Source organism: Tripterygium wilfordii, chromosome 16 (genome assembly GCF_013401445.1).
Source record: "Tripterygium wilfordii isolate XIE 37 chromosome 16, ASM1340144v1, whole genome shotgun sequence".
NCBI classification, from domain to species: domain Eukaryota; kingdom Viridiplantae; phylum Streptophyta; class Magnoliopsida; order Celastrales; family Celastraceae; genus Tripterygium; species Tripterygium wilfordii.
Window position 1 is genome coordinate 10,735,838 of NC_052247.1, and position 20,052 is coordinate 10,755,889.

The 20,052-nt window shown below is 38.1% G+C and overlaps 2 protein-coding genes across 5 annotated transcripts; one reads left to right on the plus strand and one right to left on the minus strand.

Moving 5' to 3' along the window:
* The first annotated feature begins 1,624 nt into the window (after positions 1-1,624).
* LOC119981075 (general transcription and DNA repair factor IIH helicase subunit XPB1-like) lies at positions 1,625-12,074 on the plus strand. Of its 4 annotated transcripts, none has more exons than XM_038824064.1 (21): positions 1,625-1,880; positions 2,104-2,249; positions 2,338-2,381; positions 2,473-2,554; positions 2,686-2,854; positions 2,979-3,201; positions 3,282-3,338; positions 4,076-4,216; positions 5,496-5,576; positions 6,710-6,797; positions 7,268-7,605; positions 7,689-7,764; positions 7,847-8,040; positions 8,377-8,540; positions 8,638-8,710; positions 9,206-9,319; positions 10,554-10,634; positions 10,730-10,789; positions 11,275-11,358; positions 11,431-11,573; positions 11,717-12,074. In XM_038824064.1, the coding sequence occupies exons 2-21, from the start codon at positions 2,240-2,242 to the stop codon at positions 11,808-11,810; spliced, it is 2,316 nt and encodes a 771-aa protein (XP_038679992.1). In that variant the 5' UTR covers positions 1,625-1,880; positions 2,104-2,239; the 3' UTR covers positions 11,811-12,074. The 4 variants fall into 4 exon arrangements, with proteins under 4 accessions (XP_038679992.1, XP_038679994.1, XP_038679993.1 ...); XM_038824066.1 differs by having other exon boundaries at positions 2,695-2,854; XM_038824065.1 differs by having other exon boundaries at positions 2,476-2,554.
* Positions 12,075-14,202: 2,128 nt separating this feature from the next.
* LOC119981050 lies at positions 14,203-20,052 on the minus strand. Its single transcript, XM_038824015.1, has 13 exons — positions 19,823-20,052; positions 19,687-19,733; positions 19,211-19,296; positions 19,086-19,117; positions 18,733-18,776; positions 18,082-18,224; positions 17,401-17,504; positions 16,260-16,338; positions 15,508-15,666; positions 15,260-15,343; positions 15,000-15,130; positions 14,645-14,884; positions 14,203-14,544 (listed from the first exon to the last, which is right to left on the minus strand). The coding sequence occupies exons 1-8, from the start codon at positions 19,938-19,940 to the stop codon at positions 16,286-16,288; spliced, it is 627 nt and encodes a 208-aa protein (XP_038679943.1). The 5' UTR covers positions 19,941-20,052; the 3' UTR covers positions 14,203-14,544; positions 14,645-14,884; positions 15,000-15,130; positions 15,260-15,343; positions 15,508-15,666; positions 16,260-16,285.

Genomic DNA, 20,052 nt, shown 5'->3' on the forward strand with positions numbered 1-20,052 from the left:
AAACAAGATTCAAATGTAACAATCTGTACACCTATTGAGTTAAACGCAGCGGATCAATTTAAATAGTCAAACATTGACCATCAAAAAGGGTTCGTATAGGGACCATCCAAAATGACTTCGTGTCTTCAAAATAGTAACCTAGAATCAGAATGTTCCAGCCTTCCAGGTAGAACAAGATGAAGGCACCGCGCAACCATGCCGATGCGAAGACGATGAAGGCGCGATGGAGAAGAAGACGATGAAAGCTTCTGAAGAATGATCCCAATGGTTTAAAGACTAAAGATGCGACCAAGCTTGTCAATAAGATTTTCTAATATACGTAATATATATTTACCTAGATCCACTTTGATCAACAAAGCTTAAAGTGCTATTTCTTGTTGTTTGTTCTTACTTTTCAAGAGTCATTGGCAATGTAACCGATCCATAAAGAATTGAAGATTAGTGGGTACAAGAGGTGCTTCAGAACCAATTCTCTCCCACTCCAATTGCAAGCCTCCTACGACTCACCATTATCACCCAATTTCTATGATGCAACTCTTACCGGGTAACCCGATGACCCGGTTCGAAAAACCCGATAACCTGATGACCCGGACCCTATAATCCGACCCGGTAACCCGGTGACCTCTTATCAGGGTTAACGGGCGGGTCACTTCCTCTTCTCAACACTTCGCAGCGGCTCCATCTCCTTAATAGGGCGTTAGGCCTCCTACCAATAGTTCAGTAGTCGGGAGATCGCGGCCTAGGGTGCGGACGTCAGTAGAACTCAGTAAGTCGGGCTTCAACAAGCAATCGGAGAAACCAGAGATTGAGAGAGCTCCGAATCGGAATATTCATCCGGTGAGTTTCAACATTCAAACTCCTCTTTCTTTCTTTTTTATTTCATATTTGTTGTGCTCGATTTTGTTGTTGGCTGATATACTGTGAGAATTGAGATTGATTCTTGTCATCGTTTCAATTCCGAGATTTCTGTAGGTTATTTGAATTTGTTATATTGATTTGAAAGTGGCTCGGATGCAGTGTATTTTTATGATTCTCAGATTATTGGATATTTTTTGTCCAGTTTATACGAATCAATATTGAATCATATCTGTTGATTTCCTCGTAGATATGTAGTCGATTCCAAACTTTTGAGATAAAATTACGAAAATTTTGGATGACAAATTTAGTTGTAATTTCTTTCTTCTTTTGTTTAAAACTTACCTTTTTGTTTATTGGTATCATTCAACCCGAAATCCAACCCGATTGTCGATTGGACACAGAAGCCACGCCATCGCCTACCTCGATCGTCCCTTCCACACCGAGTCGGCTCCTCTGTATATTAGCCTTACCGCCCACTCCAAAGCTCTCAAGATAGAAAGGTGATTGGGGCGTACGCCCTGAGGCGCCCCTCAAGGCGAGGCGCAATCGAGCTGCCTCCAGGCCTACGCCCCTGACGGAGATCGGAGAGGCTTGCACCTCAGTCGCATAAGGCGGACGCCTCGAGAAGCTAAGCCTCAAGGCGTAGGAGGTGGGAGTTATTTCGGCCCAGTTTATTTTTTGGCACAAGTTCCTTATTTTGGCCCAGTTTCTTTATTTTGGCCCGGTTTCTTCTTTTGGCCCAATTTTCTTCTTTTGGCCCAATTACAACAGCCCAGTAACTCCGTCTTCTAGTCCTCTGCTGCGCGACTTCACCTTGCAATTGCAGATGCTTGAACCCTAAAATTCACATACGAATGTTCTTCGCTTGTTGCGCTAGGATTTGACTCGGTTCTGTGCTATTTATTTGTTCTATTCTTTGCCGTCGCTTGTTCTACTCTCTGCTGGAGCTATTCTGTGTTCTCTTTCATCGGTTCTAGAGGTGTTCCTGTTAGTCGGTTGTTCTAGTCTGCTGGTCGACTCAGGTTCTTTATTCTATCTAATATTCTTGTACCATTGTGTTCTGTAATCTGTCTGCTTCTGCTGTTGTGTTCTTCGATTCAATCCTTTGAAGAGTCTCTGCTCTTGTGCTCTCTGTGTTGTGTTCTGTACTTCTGTATTCTGTACTTGGCTACTTGCATAGTTGCATTATCTAATTAGTTCAATCAAATATTCGAATACACTCATATGTGTACATATACATTTTAGATTAATTCTTACCGAGGCTTACGCCTCGCCTCAAATAAGTCGAGCGCCTGGGTTTCCGAACCCGCCTTTTAAAACATTGCGGCGAAGATAGCGAGATAGAAACTTTTTTGCATCAAATAAGAAGACAAGGAAGATCATGGGACATGGTAATATCCCAATAATATCGTGTCTGGTTCTTCTCTTATATCATTAATACGATTAATGTGTAGTTACTTTTTCGTTTTCGGCTTTCAGGCGAGAAGGAGCGACCAAACAAGAAACTGAAATCCTCTGTGAAGGTTGCTGGATATGATACATTTGATGATACTTTTATAATCAACTTTTTAATTTTATTGGGCTCGCGTTTTTTAATGATCAATTATTCTGCAGCAGAATGATTTCCAGAGTGGTGCGATCGTGGAAGCTGGGGATGTTTATTTCGGTGAGGAAGCGGATGATGGTTTCCGTGCCGGTAAGCTTTATCATCTACTGATTATTGTTGCTGATATTAGGGATATGCACATGTTGTTAAATGTTAATTTCTTAGTTTGGTTTCTGGTTGTTGTGGGCTGAATTGAGTGATAAATTTTTGATTGTTTTGAGATGAGAAAGAGGGGAAGAAGAGGGATTTTAGCAAACTTGAATTGAAACCCGATCATTCCAATCGCCCCTTGTGGGCTTGTGCTGATGGGCGAATATTCCTGGAGACTTTCTCTACTTTGTATAAACAAGCCTATGATTTTCTCATTGCCATAGCTGAGCCTGTATGCAGGTATGTATGCTCCATAAATCAATGATTCTTTTCTTCTATTTTCCCTTTTGGACTTTTATTCCGGAAGAAAAAATTTGGGGCATGTATGTTTCTGAATGTGAGTTGTGCAAATGCTATATTGTAGGCCAGAATCGATGCACGAGTACAATTTGACCCCTCACTCTTTGTATGCGGCGGTGTCAGTAGGTCTTGAGACGGAAACCATCATATCAGTTTTGAATAAGTTGTCTAAGACCAAGCTTCCCAAGGAGATGATTGATTTCATTCATGCTTCAACCGCTAATTACGGAAAAGTAAAGCTTGTGCTCAAGAAGAATCACTACTTTATCGAGTCTCCATTTCCAGAGGCAAGTTCATTGCCTTGATTTAGTATGGGGTTTTGTCTTGGCCCGTGATGTTGATGCTAATTTTCATTCGCTATTTGCAGGTATTGAAGAAGTTGCTGCGAGATGAAGTTATATCTCGAGCAAGGATTGGTTCTGAGGTTTGTCCTTTATTGTGATTGAAAAAGTTACTCTGACCTGAGGTTTGTTCCTTTAGTGTGATTAAAATTGTTACTCTATCCTGTAGGTGGGTAAATGCTCCTTTTCATGGCATATGTCATATTAAAAAGTTTATTTTATGTGTATGATTTCATTAGGAGTTTTATGGACTAAAGTTATTTCCAAGGAGTTAGTTATAAGAGTTGCTTTATTTTCTTGTTGATTTAGAAGAATTGTTATTGAGGCAATATGGATGTGTTATTTAGATGTTGGACATTATTCTTGAGAACTAGCATGCCATTCTTGTGCTTATTTATTTGAAGCTATGGATTGCATTCATGCTTCATCTGTTGTGAAGACATGAAATTTCCATTATTTGGTATTATCACTGAATTAGAATTAAAAATGTTGTAATATCATGTCTCTCTATCTAATTCCGCCTCCCAACCCCAACCCCAACCCCAACCCCAACCCCAAACATCAAACCGTCCACTAGTTTCGTATTGATATTGTGCCCAATTTATATGTAAAACTAGATATTTGCATGCACAGAGAGTGAAATCCAATCCCGTATGAGTTTCTTGTAAATTTGTATGTTCTCAAAATTGAATGCATTTGTTTTTTTTTTTCACTTTTATAGACAGTTTTGCTTTTCCATCTTATCTGTGTTTCTTGTCTCCCCATTTCGTTTCTTTTTTATATTTTAGGATTCAATCTATCAGTATATGTCTTTGTCCAGGGTTCTCATGGAAGTGATGGCTTTACAATAAGCAAAGCTGCAGGCGAAATTGGAACTAGTGATGAGTTGTTAAATGAAGCAGAATTAGCAGCTGCAGCTGAAGAAAAGGAAACCCACTCATTTGAAATCGACCCAGCTCAGGTAATGCATTTTAAGTTGTTACCTCATTGTAACCTTCAAGGCACCTCCTTGATGCCTTCTGCATAAGATTCTTTTTCCACACACACACACACACAAAAAAAAAAGGTTCTGTAGGTCAACTTTCGCTAGAATGGAGATGTCTGTGCCTCTTCAATAATTAAGGACATGTTGCCAGTGTGGTCAATTTTGTTATCTTTGGGATTTAACTTTAGTGACATTTTTTTAGAATGTAATGAACAACCATTAGTTAAGATAATGTTCTACCATCGTGATTTGCATTTTCCTATATTATATTATCAAGCAGGCCAATTTGATGTCTTATCAATAAATAGATTGATAATGTTTCTTTCCAACTGTAATACATGAAAGGTCAAGATGTTAGATAAATCGGCTGAAATGCACCACCGATTAGATAAAATATATGTTGTTGATTGGGACTGTTTTGTCCTTTTGCTGCTCTTCTCCCGAGTACCTTATAGTTGTGTTTTTGTTTAGCTAATTATGGGCTCTATCTGAAGTTTGAGAAGAGGGAAAAAGGTGAATTTTCATATTATTATTCAGATCCAATTAGGCGGCATCTAGGGTCCCCATCAAAGAGATTTGACACCCAAATTAGGCTGCATCTAGGGTCCTATCAAAGAGATTTCAGACCGAAATTAGTGCTGATCTAGGGTCCCATCAAAGAAATTTCAGACCGAAATTAGGTTACATCTAGGGTCCCCATCAAAGGGACTATGACAATATTTAGCTAGCCAAAGCTTAACAGGGCGACAAGTAATGATTTGTAAATTGACTGGCAATTTCCCTTTGCTTCCATTCATACCAAACTATGAAACGTTGTTTCCAAAGATGCAATTATTCCCCAAATGATTCCAAAGTATGCTCCAAACATCTCGGGTCCAAAAACAATGGAGGAATAGATGACTGATGGACTCTCTTCTGTTTTGAATAAGGAGAATATGTTAAGAATATTTCATTGGATGATTATTAAGCGATTAATTGATTGACTTATCTGTTAGAATTGCTTGTTTCTGTATGTTCACATATGTGTATCTATGCCTATGAGCATTTTGATTGATACTGGGAAGATCATAAAATTGGTGCAGCTTGTTTATTTCGTAGAATGGTATTAAAATTGAACTACCAAAAGAGTAACTGATATGATAGCAGTTTGTCTGACAGAAGTCAAAATAGTGTTTTTTTTTTCTCCAGAGGAATTAATTTTTGTAATGAACTCACTTTATGGAATCTTGATGTATGAAACTTTTCTGGTTGGCAGGTTGAGAATGTAAAACAAAGGTGCTTGCCCAATGCTTTGAATTATCCAATGCTGGAGGAATATGACTTCAGAAATGATACTGTGAGTGAATTTTTTTTAAACAGAGGAATTATCCAAGACGATTAGCAAGTGATACTGGTTTAGAATGGTAAAGTTTAGGAAAAGAAGTTTGTATATAAGATAATAGTTATAAACGACTCCGCCCAATATTTTTAAGTTATTGTTTGTTTTGTCTAGAGGCCAGAGAACAACCTCTCCAAATATTATGTGTGTTAATGTCTGCGTACATCCTGTCTGTCCCCAACCCCGTCCACTGTGGGAGCCTTGTACAGGAGAGTTGTTTACCTACCTTTTTGTTTTGTCTGTTGAGGTCACGATTTTATTCCTCACCTCCTCCCCATTTGACGTGGGACTCCGATAGGCATTGTTGTAGAAATGAATTTTCACCCTCGTTTTTTTTCCCCCTTTTTGTTTCAGAAATGAATTCTCCCCTTCATATTCCCTTTCATTGGTTGTAACTCATGATGTAGGATTTAAGGTTGTATTCAAGTTGACCCAAGTTGAGACCAATCTTATATTCTTTTGGCTCTACTCGACTCGATCCTGTGCCAGCTCAAGCCCGAGTTTTGTTGCATTTAATCAATTTTTGAGTTAGAGCCTAAAATAGAATTAGCATTAGTTTAACTCGAGTCATACTGGATTGAACTCAAAAGATACAATCAAGCTTCTGGGCTCTAACTCAGGCTTATCTCTCGTACTAAATATCTCCCCATCCAAATGCGAGTTAGAATATCCAATGGAAGTCACCTATGGGCTCTAATCAAGCCTGATCAAACTTGAGCTTGAGGTGCTAGATGAGAATTTAATTTGTTTGTAGCCTAATGGTAAGCCCATTTACTTTCTCAGGAACTGTCCATATTTTGCTTGCGCCTGTTAACAAGGTCCCACTGATAGTGTTGGTAGACCCAATCTAACAATTGTTGTCATTTTCTGCTTCGACCTAGTGGATTTTTTTTGGTTCACCCACAAAGGTACCTTATAGTGTAAGGATCATGGTCTTCATATTACCTACTGACTGGTTTTTGATATGGGGGCTCTAGTACCCTTTTGTACTTATGAGCTCCTACTGGAAGCTAGCTCTATAGGGACTGTAGCCCAAGGTTGCACAACATATCTTGTGTTGACCATTGACTGGTATTTTTTTGAACTTGCAGGTCAACCCTGATCTTGACATGGAGCTGAAGCCTGAAGCCCAGCCACGGCCATATCAGGAGAAGAGCCTTAGTAAAATGTTTGGAAATGGTAAGGGTGCCACATATAATGAAAATCCCTTTTTTTTCCTACCATTTTCAGCATAGAGCTATTCTAAAGAACTTCATGTGTTTGTTAGTTGCGCTTTTGTACGAGCACAATTTAAATCTTGATTAAGCCGGTTACAAGACCCACTTTTCTTTTGATTTGAAAAACAATCAGTGCCACCTTAAGCATTTTGTAGATATTCTGTAAAATTTGTTTATTAATTTGTTCACATATCCTTTCATCTCTCTTAGACTTAAGGTTGGCTTTATCTGCCTGTGTTTCTTTTTCCCTTTTTCCTCTGTAGAAAACAGTATGAAAATAAGCCCAGAAAAAGTGCGGTTAAAAGCATACATTGTCCAACCCCGCCTTAGATCCATGCATTTTTTTTATAATAAATCGTTTTGCTTGCTTTTTATTCGGAAGATGAATCCTTTCTGCGTTAAAGCCTCCAAGTTGAATGTCTTGCATTGCAGGGAGAGCAAGATCTGGTATTATTGTATTGCCTTGTGGTGCTGGGAAGTCCTTAGTTGGTGTTTCCGCTGCAAGCAGAATAAAGAAGAGTTGCCTTTGTTTAGCAACAAATGCTGTTTCAGTTGATCAGTGGGCATTTCAATTTAAGCTGTGGTCAACCATCAAAGATGAACAAATTTGTCGTTTCACATCTGATAGCAAGGAAAGATTCCGTGGCAATGCTGGTGTTGTCGTGACAACCTATAACATGGTTGCTTTTGGTGGAAAACGGTCCGAAGAATCTGAAAAGATTATTGAGGAAATAAGAAATAGAGAATGGGGACTCCTTCTGATGGATGAAGTTAGTCTATAATATTATGGTTATTCTCAAGCTATATAGAATTCATATGCATTGTGTTTTAATTTGTACTTTCATCTGTTCAGGTGCATGTGGTTCCTGCTCACATGTTTCGGAAAGTCATCAGCATCACTAAATCTCACTGCAAACTTGGGCTCACTGGTATGCCTCAAAGTTACTTTGGGCACTTCACTACCTTCATCTTACTACTGAGAAAGCCATGTTAATTGTTTCGCAATTGCAGCCACACTTGTTAGAGAGGATGAAAGGATTACAGATTTAAACTTCCTTATTGGTCCCAAACTGTACGAAGCAAATTGGTTGGATCTAGCAAAAGGAGGGTTTATTGCAAATGTGCAATGCGCTGAAGTATGGTGTCCCATGACAAAGGAGTTTTTTGCTGAATATCTGAAGAAAGAAAATTCCAAGAAGAAGCAGGTTAGCCCACAAGAGATTGTTAATGAGAGTAGTGTAGTTGAAAATCTGGGGTATACAACTTTTGGTGAATATGTAGGAACTATAGTGTAGGTTACGTTGCTGTCTCATATGGTCATTTAGTAGCAAGATGACTGCTATTTACTGATCCTTCACCACTTTATTTAGCTCACTGCTGGAATTTTGTAAGAATGGTCTAACAGTTCTTCTTTCTAACTTTCCTCCTTTGTGTTCGTAAATTCTTCCATTCCCTTAAAATGTGTACTCTTGTGACTTTCTATATCACTTTCGTTGGTTAATCATTATAACTCCCTCCTCGGAGGCAATAAATTCTTACAGGCACTTTATGTTATGAACCCTAACAAGTTCAGAGCTTGTGAATTTCTCATAAGATTCCATGAGCAGCAGCGTGGTGATAAGATAATCGTGTTTGCGGACAATCTTTTTGCACTGACAGAGTATGCAATGAAACTTCGAAAGCCTATGATCTATGGTGCAACCAGGTATGTTGATACTTATCAACTGCCTTTTGAAGCCTTTAAAATTTTAATACTTTTGGCGCTGCACATCATAATGGCTGATCTTTTGTGTTATGTGCAGCCATGTTGAGAGGACAAAAATTCTTCAGGCCTTCAAAACTAGTCGGGAAGTTAACACTGTCTTTCTATCAAAGGTTTCCAGTTTGAAAATTGTTACAATGTATTACTTTCTTCAGTATGTTTTTTACTGGTCCTGTCTTTAAACTTTGAGTATTGCGAGTAATTATTTATGCCTTTAGAGGACCAAGAAAGTAGTTACTGGTGTCATAGTCGGGCATATTAATGGAGCATTTGCTTGTTGTGTGCGTGCAAAGTTTCACATCCTAATCGTTTCTGCTTCAGTGATGTCTCAACTTATCTGGGGTTGTAGTGTAAAATTTCATATGTCCCATTTTGTGTGTTTGTTTAATTCGTGTTTCATTCTAAGTAGCCAATTGAATTTTGTTTATCTAATCTATTGAAAGATGACAAGTGATTTTCCAGAAAGTAATTTACAACTTGAAAATTCCATGTCATCTTGCAACATATGAGTGAGTATGCAACACTGTTAGAATATGTATAAATGTTGTGAAATGCCTCAACCCAACTTGTTGAGGCTTTGAAGTTTATGATATTGTTCGTATGTACAGGTGGGTGATAATTCAATAGATATTCCGGAGGCAAATGTGATAATTCAGATTTCATCTCATGCTGGTTCAAGACGTCAAGAAGCGCAACGATTGGGTCGAATTCTTAGGGCAAAGGTAATTCTTACAATTTCTTTATATGTTTGACGTCCTAGCTTCCCTTATGACGCGGGACGAAACTCGAAAGCATCATAAAGACTAGATATCGTTCTAGCTGGATGAAAACCTTGAATCCACCAGGAACAGATCTTGAATCCACCAGAGAAATAGATCACTCTCTCTAATTATGCTAGAATTAGGAACTACTCTAAACACTACAGCTTTTATAGCCAACTCATATTAACTCTAGAACTACTAATAATTCTATAGAAATACACTTCTAATGAGAAGAGAAAATATTTAAAGCCAACTGATGCTGGAAGACCATTAATGTTATGTTTTTGTAAGTTAGTTTATTATTGGGTCTATTTTAACTAAGTTCTTTTAGTTTTCATACTATGGGTATTGTCGGAATTTCTAGATATGTTGGAATTTCGAATTTAGTAATAGTTATTTGTTTTTAGAGTCTTTTATTAGGTTATTAGTTTACTTCTAGGGATCCTAGTTTTATTTGAAGGAATTTCTTATGTAATTAGGATTACTAGGAGTCTATATATATGGCCGCAAGTCAAGAATAAATAATAATGAGAGTTTTTTATACAAATTTGTTATAGGAGAGATTCCTTAGACACGCTCGGTGAGAAGCTGAGAGGGGAAGGTGAGTTTATCCAACCCTACCTGAGAGATTCAGGGTCGTTCTTGTTTGATTCAAAAAAATTCAAGAATTTTGGTTCCAGATTCAGACGAATCAGACCTGGGAATTGTGAGTTTCTGTTGTACGGTTCTTAATTTTGGGCTTAATTTGGGGGTTAGGGTTTTGGTTGGTCAATCCTACAAAAATTCTACATCGGTAGTTTCAAAAACTACATCAGTCTTTGTAACTTGTCCTACATCACCTGAAGGAGGGAGTAGGTTAGTGCTAGCTTTGTAAGATCATAAGTTGATGGATTAAACGATTTTATTCTAAGATTTTGAAAGTGCCAGTGAAAAAACCAACGTCTTCGATTTATGCTATTGTTTTGTTTTAGTGGAGCACGTGTATTTATTAATCTCTAGGTTGTGAGTTAAGAAAGGCCCAAAGTGGGCTTTTATTATCTGAATGAAGGGAAAGTACGATTGGATCTCTGGCATGCAAATTTATGCTTCTTATTCATCTCACTATTCATTTAGTTTGGTTTCTTTCTCTATCCAATTGAATGTGTATTCGTAAGGGGGATATTGCATAGAATTTAATATTTTTTTGGGTTAACAGGGTAAACTTCAAGATAGGATGGCAGGAGGGAAAGAGGAGTATAATGCATTTTTCTATTCCCTTGTTTCAACAGATACACAGGTTTTTATTCTTAACTTCAGTATTTGTAGAGAGTCGCGTATCATTTTGTACTCCTCTCTTGCTTGATAATTAACCAGCCTTTTTCCCCCTTGCAGGAGATGTACTACTCAACAAAAAGGCAGCAGTTTCTGATTGATCAAGGTTACAGTTTTAAGGTGCATTTTCTTACTGTCCAACATGGAAACAAACAATTTTTCCTTTCCCTTAATATAAAATATCTATGTCAATGACCAGTGGTAGTGGTTTATCTGTGCAAAGTAACTAACTACTAACTAGAGGGTTGGTTAATTTGTCTACCTTTTAGTAGTTTATATATTATTTCATTATAGATAGATGTCATAATAGGGGGTGATATTTTCTACGTGGATGTTAAATTAATCAGAAGCTGCGATGGTCTGGCTGGATGGATTCCCCCCACCCCCCTTTTTGTTAGTCTGTTTACTTTTACTGTAAATAAAAGTCTTACGACTCTGCTGAGGGAATCTATGAGCATAATCAAATCTGGCATCATGTCATGATTACTCTTTGCTTGACCTGTTTACGTAAGTGTTACATAGTTGATATGCCTGATAACCATTAGTGCATCAGCAACGTTGGATGGTTATTGTGTTAGTTGGCTTCTGATGTGTGCTCCTGGCAGGTGATAACAAGCTTGCCTCCAGCCGATTCGGGAGCCGACTTGAGTTACCATCGTCTTGATGACCAATTGGCACTTCTCAACAAGGTGTTATTTCGCTCCTCCAGTCCTGTTACTTAGTTCTCAAAGTAGAAATTTCTGAACTGTTTCTGTTATCAGGTTTTGAGTGCTGGTGACGATGCAGTTGGTCTAGAGCAGTTAGAAGAAGATGCAGATGATATAGCCCTCCACAAAGCCCGTCGCTCCATGGGATCCATGAGTGCAATGTCCGGTGCAAATGGGATGATTTACATGGAATACAGGTATGTAATTACCTGTGCAGAACCTTAAGAGTAATAAGTAAATGCGTCTATGATCTTTTGCCTATTCTACAATTTGTTGTTTTCACTTTGCTCTTTAATTTTGAATTCATGGTATAATAAATGCGGTTTTTCTCCCTTCACAGCACTGGGAAGAAGCTTGCCGGGCAGGGCCAGATGAAAAGTAAGCCCAAGGATCCATCCAAGCGGCATTATTTGTTCAAAAGACGTTTTGCCTGAATGGCAATCAGACCGCTCGGAGTGGAGGCCTCTGGTTCGTTTTGCCCTTTGCTATATGCGCTATACATTGTTGCTTTCACTTGGATCTTCGTATGTGTAATACTATGGATCTGATCAACAAGTTATCAAAGCTTTATTGAAAATTGAACAGATTTTCAGAAAGCGTCGAATGTACGGACCATCTGGTGTATTAAAGGCCTTGTGACCATGCTACTAATCAAGTTTTAATTTGTATACCTAAAGTTGATTGATCACTGTTATGCATATTTACAACTTCTGCAAACACACCAACATGGTTTGGCATGGTTGCATCAATTCATTATTTATCAGTAGGTGGTTTCGACTAAGCTAAACCATTACCGTTTAATTTATTATTAAACAATGTATAAAGCATGGTTTTTAAAATCGACTCGTGCATCGGATCGGTAAATCACCAAACCTTCTCTCAAATCCTCCACCAGGAACCTTTTCTCAAATCCTCAACAATCAGGAATACCTCAAAGCAATCACGAAACATCATCGTCACTCATCCTCTTCAATCGTCTCTTTGGAGTGAATATTAGGCACGAAAATCAATACTCTGTTTGGAGCGTCTTTACTTCCCCTGTCGGAATCATCAATAGTCGCTACTCTTCTCGCTGATAGGAACAGATATGGAAGAATGAAAGTGGAGATATGCAAATTAGCATGCTAATATGAAAATCACCAGTTCACGGTTCGACAGATTTCACGATTTGAATCACAATTTTTGTCAGTTCAATGCTTAAATGATAAATTTCTAGCAACAGCCCATGCTGACTATCGGTTCATGGGTTTCACGGTTGAACTGATAGGCCGAGTAAAGTTTAAGAACTATGTTTTAAACTCAACATTTTTTTCACAAATTTCCCGTTTGGGTTGAAAATCAATCTAACCATTCTACAAAACCGACCCTAAATTGAACACAAAATTCAATTACTACCGCGGGCCGAACACCTAGTTTCAGCTGTCATGAACCAGGCATGTCTCTTCAAAGCCCTAATCTCTCTTTCCATTTCTTCTAAATCTCCTTAATTCAAAGTTGGTTTCCTATTTTAATCTAATACCTGCTGAAATGAACTGATTGGTGAGCCGTGATGAATTTTTTTTTATTTATTATTTTCACCGTATTTGCTTGGAGAAAAAAAAAATGAGAATCTCAGCAACACAAGGAATATAGTGAGGATAGTGATGTAATATTACTTTTACACAAGGATTCATTTGCAGATGGGTGAGGATTTAGCCATGTAGTACATCTACATGGCTTTGTATGAAGCATAAACCACCTTTTCTTGGGTTCATTCAATTAGGGCCCTATTAAAAGCCTTTATCATGACCTCCAAGTCAGGCTGCAGAAATTTAACTGGGATTTTGGTATGTGTTGTACAGACCCTAACTACTCATATAACAACGCGGTCCTTAAAGTTGATTGTGATACATTTGTTGAATTAGTAAAATGTATATTTGTTGCTCTAGGAATTGTTTCATATGGATGTTAAGATTTCTGCCTTTTTTCCTTATCAATTTCCTTTACAGGCTTCAGATTATGTGAATACTCAATATTCTACAATATCTTTTCCTCTCATATTGCATGATTATCCGCGACCCAGACAATTTTAAATGCACAATTGCGCATGCTTTTTTTTTTTCCCGACTGATTTTCCCTAAACATGTTGTGATCAGGGTTGTACATTGAACGAGTTGAGCCTGGAAAAAGTGAGCCCAACCCCATCCATATCTTGTTTGCTGGTGCTTAGGCTGTGATGTTGCGGTAGCCGCATATCGGTTGCGCTCAATATGCCGTATTTTCGCTGGATCAGATCTTTCCCTTTGACGGAAGCTTTTGGACCTAGCAAAACATAGAAGCCTTCACGCAAGATGAAACACCAGATAGATGTAGACTAGAAACACCAAGGTTACATTTTTTTTTGTTACACCCTTTTTCTAATAATCATTTTGAGATTCGATGGCGTTTTTTGATTAACAGAATAATATATGATACAAGATGCAACTAAAGTCATTCAAGGCATGATCCAGAAAAATCCTCACTCGCTCGACTATCTCGTGTTTGTATTTCGCCTAACAAACATCGTTTTCGTGTCTGGTCTGGTGATCTGCTGGCCATGGCTGCTGTTTGCTAGCTTAAATTAACAGCAACGGATGGTAATGGTTATGGGTTAGGATATGCTGTGAAAAAAAAAAATGTTTATTTCTATTATATATACTTAAAGATGCTTGAAGATTTGTGCATGAATTTGGACATATATTTATTTTGTTTCGATTTTGTTTTATTTGATTTCAGGAGATGTGTTTCTAATCAGCTTGCTATCCTATGCCCCTGGAGCACAAACTTCTCCATTAAACCAACAAAAAATGATAAAAAACAGTACTTCATGTACTAAATCAAGCAATGCAAACATGTAAAGCAAAATTTAAACAGGAGACATGAGGACAGAATGCATCAGTTTGTTTACAAAGGAAAGAAAAACAAACTCAATTAGCATGTCTGCATGAACTGTAAGCACAAAATCCAACTCTAGTTTGTGTTTCTACTTGAAGTAAGAAGGGATGCTGGTGGAATTCTTCAAGTATGCAAACAAGTCACTGTTTATCTGTTCCTTCTCCAGACAAGCACAAGCCTTTGAAACATATCCAAACTCCATTCCATACAAGTGATATGCACATGCTGCTTTATAACTTAACAAAGGAAAGCCACCTACAACAAATAAAGAGCAAAAAATACAGAGTTTATTCATTGAAGAATTAAATCTCATCATATATTGTATTCTCTGATGCTAAAATGAAAGAAAGGTTACCTCCAGCAATTTCTGAGGCAAGGATGTCTGGGCTGAAGTGCCGTCTGGACCACCATCTGCGGCGTAGTTTCCAAGCCTTGATTGAGTCCTTACAGATAGAATAGAGAACGTTACCATCCTTTTCAATTTTATGGAGTTTAAGAAAGCAGTCTGCAAATTCTTTCCATGTTTTGTGCTGTGCAAAGGTGCCATCCAAATGCAAAACTATCATGTCAAAAAGGGATTCCATAGCATAGTCCCCTGCACAAAATTGAAAAGGCGGAAATTCGGTTTTATCAGCAATGCCAATCATGCCAACTAAGAGCGGAAACTAACTATTTCGACGACTAGAGATCATGTATATATATATATATACCATTATTATGCATGCTCACAAGCCTTTCCAGTGAATAGTAACATGTTGGATCCCTTTTCAGAATATCTTCATGACAAGTTGAAAGCATTGGATAGTCACCACACAAATGTTCAAGAAGGCTGGCCTTTAATCTGGAGATTCTAAGAATCATTAGCCACAACAAGACCAAGTAAACTGATCCAAACACAGACCGAGAACGATACTTGAAAGAAGAAAAAAAATAAATAGACTGTCAAGAAGTTTGAGAAGGATGCAAGTACCTGAAAGGAAGTGGTGTGTGTGAATTCTCACAAAACTTGTTGACTGTCGACAGCTTCATCAAATTTTCTTCCAAACAGTAACAACTAGCATTCAATATGGCGAAAGTTGTTAAAACATCAAGATATAGCAACCGAAAAATTAACCATAACTCTAAAAGGATCTTCAATTCAAAAGTTCAAAGTTGTAGCAACCGAAAAATTAAAATTCTACAAATTTGTAAGAAGATTATGTCAGAACAGAACTTTACCTGTATCAATGGAGCTAATGCTGGTAACATTGGGTGTGATGAGTCAAGAGCCAATTGTAAGTACTCCACGGCCCTTTTATAGTGCAAGTCATATTTGATGCCCTCGTCAGTAGAAAGCAGCGACTTGCAACTTGCAAGGCAACCACGAATGCCAGCCCTCTGAACCAAGAAGAAAAAGCTTCATTGAGCCACATACCGACTAATATCACATCCAATTGTCATAACCAGAAAATGACTAAAAATTGGCGGCCATTCGGACAAAATAATGAGTTGACGGAATCATAATGAGCAACAGTGTGGTAGCTAAATTGATACAAACGTGCATTAGAAGCTGCTGAGCTCCCAACCTGGTTGTTGAATTTTGAACTGAGCGTGTTTGGCTCCTTTGGTGAGTACCACGAGTCTGAAAATGCATACTGCATATCTTTTGCTATGCTTGAAAATGATTTTATATAGAACTAGGTAGTACCCGCGCGTTGCGGCGGGACATGTATACTTGTACTTGTAACTGGTATAGAGCATATTATTATTATTATCATAAGAAATTCAACTGAGTTACATTCATGGTCAGTAAATGTGTGAATAAGAGTAGTAGTCGTCATAAAAAAAGAAGACTGGAACACGCATTATCTAAACCATTATCATTCTTATACTACTATGAAGTTGAAGACATAAGATACTAATCAGTTCATCCTCTTCGCCATGAATCGAGAACCTGAACTCGGCATTTGCACAAAATTAATTGAACTTACAATTTCGTCAAACAGATCCCCACCATTCACAAATTGAAAAACAGAGAATATTGTTCTCTTGGTGGCCTTCTCCATTCACCTGCACCAAGAAAGTTGTTGGAAGTCGTTTAAGAATGACATTTAGGCAAATTTAAACTTTAAACAAATTAAACTTATCACAGGTAAACATTGCCCCTCCATGTTATTCTTGCTTCTGCCCAATCTGCACATTAAAGATGTCATATTTTACACATATACATGAACATATATTATCAAACCTAATAAACGACCATTAGAAATGCAAGAAAAAGGTGAACAACTATGGGGTGTTGGAATCAACAAACAGGTGCAGCAACTATGATAAAAATCTGTGAAGTAATATACTTTTAGTGTGCCAGTCCAAATGTGTCATCCAATCTCTCTCTCCATATTAAAAAGTATCAGTGGCTCACAAACAACAATAGAATATGAGAGGGATGGTGCCACAGATAGAGCTACATATATATAGGGACGTATAGAGAAATAATACACAAAAAAAAGACAAACCTGTTGATAATTTGATAGGAATCCCACATCGATCAGGAGCCAGGGTGAAGGGCCATTTATATCCAAGGCAGTTCCTGGGCTTCGCCCCAGACAGCGGATTGGGCCTTCGAGTCCCCAACCTAACTCCTTTTATAACCTTGGGCCGCCAGCTTCTCTGGAAAACCCTTGGTTATTAGGGAAGGCGGAGCCTTCCCCTTATAAATGGCCCTTCACCCTGGCTCCTGATCGATGTGGGATTCCTATCATAATTTATGTCCTAAGAACTGCAATATCCTTCAAAACTCTCGGCCCTTTGCTCTACACTGAATCGAGCACTGTCAATATGACCATATGAACTCCTGAAATGTGGGGTAGGATATTATATGAATGCAAAAGTGTATATATAACGTGCAATAGCAGGAGAAACGAAGAGTGATTGGATTAAGTTAAATATTTTCAATTCTTAGTTTCTTATAATAATTCCAGAATGGTAGGGTCTATGTACAAAGCCTTGAAACACATTAGTTGTAAAGGATTATTCCATCACGGTCAACTAATAGGCAGCTTTATTTAAACCATAAAATTAAATTGATGCCACAATGTTTGGCACAATATATCATTGTCAAGACAAACATACCCCCAGAAAGATGTGAATTATACCCATTTTTATAAAAAGAAGCCTGCATTTTCTGTGGAGGAACTGTAAGAGGGAAGTGAATGATTCCAAATTCAGCCACCTTCCTGCATAACATAAGGAAGAAAAAAAAAAGGCACGATATTTAGCAGGAGAGTCTCTTCATCCTTGCAACAAAACAAATGCACCTAAAGAGATAAAAGAACCAAGATTCAGAACTTCAAAGTGACAGAGAAGGCAAACATGAAAAAGTTCAATTACATCAAGGGTTAAAGTAACATAAAGGCTGAGAGAGAGAGAGCTATAATTTGCTTTTAGTTGTTAATTCAGCCACATCATTGTATCATGTCCAATGTACTGAACAGTTCATTAAAAGTAGGATCATATGCCTCTAGACTTTGAGCAAAACCACATCTGCAAGATGCAGAAATCCTTCAGTTAATAGACATATAGGGACGCGTACAGGGCTAACACCAAGCCAATTAACAACATATACTTTATAAAATCCTATCAGCAGTGAAAGGCCATTGTTTCATTACTTTTATTACAGAGTAATAGCAACACCATCTCCATCAAGTTACAGAGATGGAAAATAGAGCAAATCCTCCCCACTTTCTTCGACACAGGTAATCACCCTCAAATAGTCTAGTTTCTGCAGTAAAGATGAGCATGTTAAACACGTACTTGACTATGTTTAGTCGAGCAGCTGTGTAAGTAGCTTCCCTAAGTATTCCAGCAGATAGCCCCTGCTCAGAATAACGATGGTGTTCTGTAGGGAAGCACAGTCGGTGGCATTTGGTGGTGTGACAAATGCAGAAAGCAACAATCTATAGCAGGAAGTGAAAAAGAATAAGAAGTAATGAAGAAACCAAGAAAATAACTTGAATCACAGTTAGGCGAAACAAAGGTATTTATTACCTGACGAAAGAAGCAACACATTTAGGGAAACAATTGAAAACCCACCATCCGTAGCCCCGAATATGCAAGAAAAGGAACATGGAAATAAGCGACAATGACTCAATGAGTGACAAACTTGCTGCATGTACAAACAGCTGGTTGCAACCAAATATTTATTTTTGGAAAACCATCCCAAATTACACACACATACATATGCAGCAGCTATTATTGATCTTTGGTGCTTTCAAAATTGTTTTCATAAATCCAAAATCCTTAACTTCAATTTGAATCTCTGTCACAGAGTTGATTGTTCTGATAAAATGAGAGTGTATAAGAATTGATTGTTCTGACTGTTATAGAGCATCACCTATAAATATCACTAATATGCATTTGATGAATATTTATCATAAGACATTAACAGTTTGCAGGGCAACTCACCAGAGTTAATATTTGAAGTAGCACCACAACCCCCATTAGTAAACCTTATTAAACAACCAAAACCAGCATTACTGGTAATACATTGACAAATTATAGAAATCTTAAAAATCGAAAAAGTTGGTTAATTTAAGACGCTGAAAGTGGATTAAGAACCAACTGTAAATTTTCATTTAATACATATCTTTTCAGCTTTGAACCTTAAATGTTAAAGCAGAACATGTAACTTTAATGGTGTTTCAGTATTAAAAAAACAAAAAAGAAAAAACAAAGGAAACTTCACTTCAAAGGAGAAGAAAATTATTACCCAATTTTTCTTCTCAGTAAAGAGCTAACGGAATCACTTGCAATATTACCTGAAGAGCTAACGGAAGATCGGTTGGCAAAGCTGCACACGAAAGACCAACACATGATTAACAAAACGCATAAAGGTAAACTGAAGCGAAATTAGAGATTAACGACAGGAAAACAAAATCCATACCCACTAAGAGGAGCTGCACAACACGGGCAACCACGATTGGCACAAAGGAGCTGAGCAGCAGCCAAATTTGTGACAGAAGAAAAAACCTACGGAAAAGCACATGAGAATCGATGAGATTGGTAGATCCAGGTAAAAAATGTGTCGCTGCAGGCAATTAAATGACATAAGCATCCACAGAATCGATGACAGAGAAGCGAAGCGGAGGAGTGGAGGACCGATGAGAAGCTTGAAAGATAGGAGAAAAGAACAACACTAACCCAGTTGAGAAAGAGGAGGCAGAAAGAAAAGATGGATGCACGATATCCGTTTCGTCTCTCACAAATAAATTTGGATTTGGATGACAGAGAAGCAGATTTGTACAGACGGAGATCAACAGGAGAGGAGAAGGTGCATGCATCAGGTTTTACGGCCAGCACCAAAAGCCCCTATTTGCAAGAAAACAAAACACGCAGATAGAGAAAAAGAGGCACACATACGTCGATGGAACTCAACCTATGAACCCCGCCTAACACCCGTACTGAATCTGAAACCATCACCCACAGATCGAAAATCAGTCGAGAAAAGAGGACCAGAGAAGAGAGATAGACAGGGAAGAAGAGAGGTTGAACAAACCTGGGAACCACGCCAATCCCCGTAGAGATACATCAAAAGGCAGATTCATCATACATGAACCTAACTGTAGAACGATGGATTTTAATGTACTCACGCGGTTGGGGCCTTTTGTGGACATCGGTGACCGTACGATTTTGTTGTCCTCCTTTTGATCTAATGGCTGTCGTTGGTAGTCCTGTCTGATTTTGTCCGTTATGCAGGCATCGAGAGTCTTCTTCGCCTGAAAGCCA

Excerpts from the sequence above, each read along its gene's own strand:
- LOC119981075 (XM_038824064.1), top strand. Across the intron at positions 2,855-2,978 it reads ATAGCTGAGCCTGTATGCAG|GCCAGAATCGATGCACGAGT; the intron begins GTATGTATGCTC and ends GCTATATTGTAG. Across the intron at positions 11,359-11,430 it reads AATTGGCACTTCTCAACAAG|GTTTTGAGTGCTGGTGACGA; the intron begins GTGTTATTTCGC and ends TTCTGTTATCAG.
- LOC119981050 (XM_038824015.1), bottom strand. The coding sequence starts at position 19,940 with ATGTCCACAAAAGGCCCCAACCGCGTGAGTACATTAAAATCCATCGTT. Across the intron at positions 18,777-19,085 it reads ATCTTCCGTTAGCTCTTCAG|GTTTACTAATGGGGGTTGTG; the intron begins GTAATATTGCAA and ends TTGTTTAATAAG. Across the intron at positions 18,225-18,732 it reads TACTTCAAATATTAACTCTG|ATTGTTGCTTTCTGCATTTG; the intron begins GTGAGTTGCCCT and ends TTCCTGCTATAG.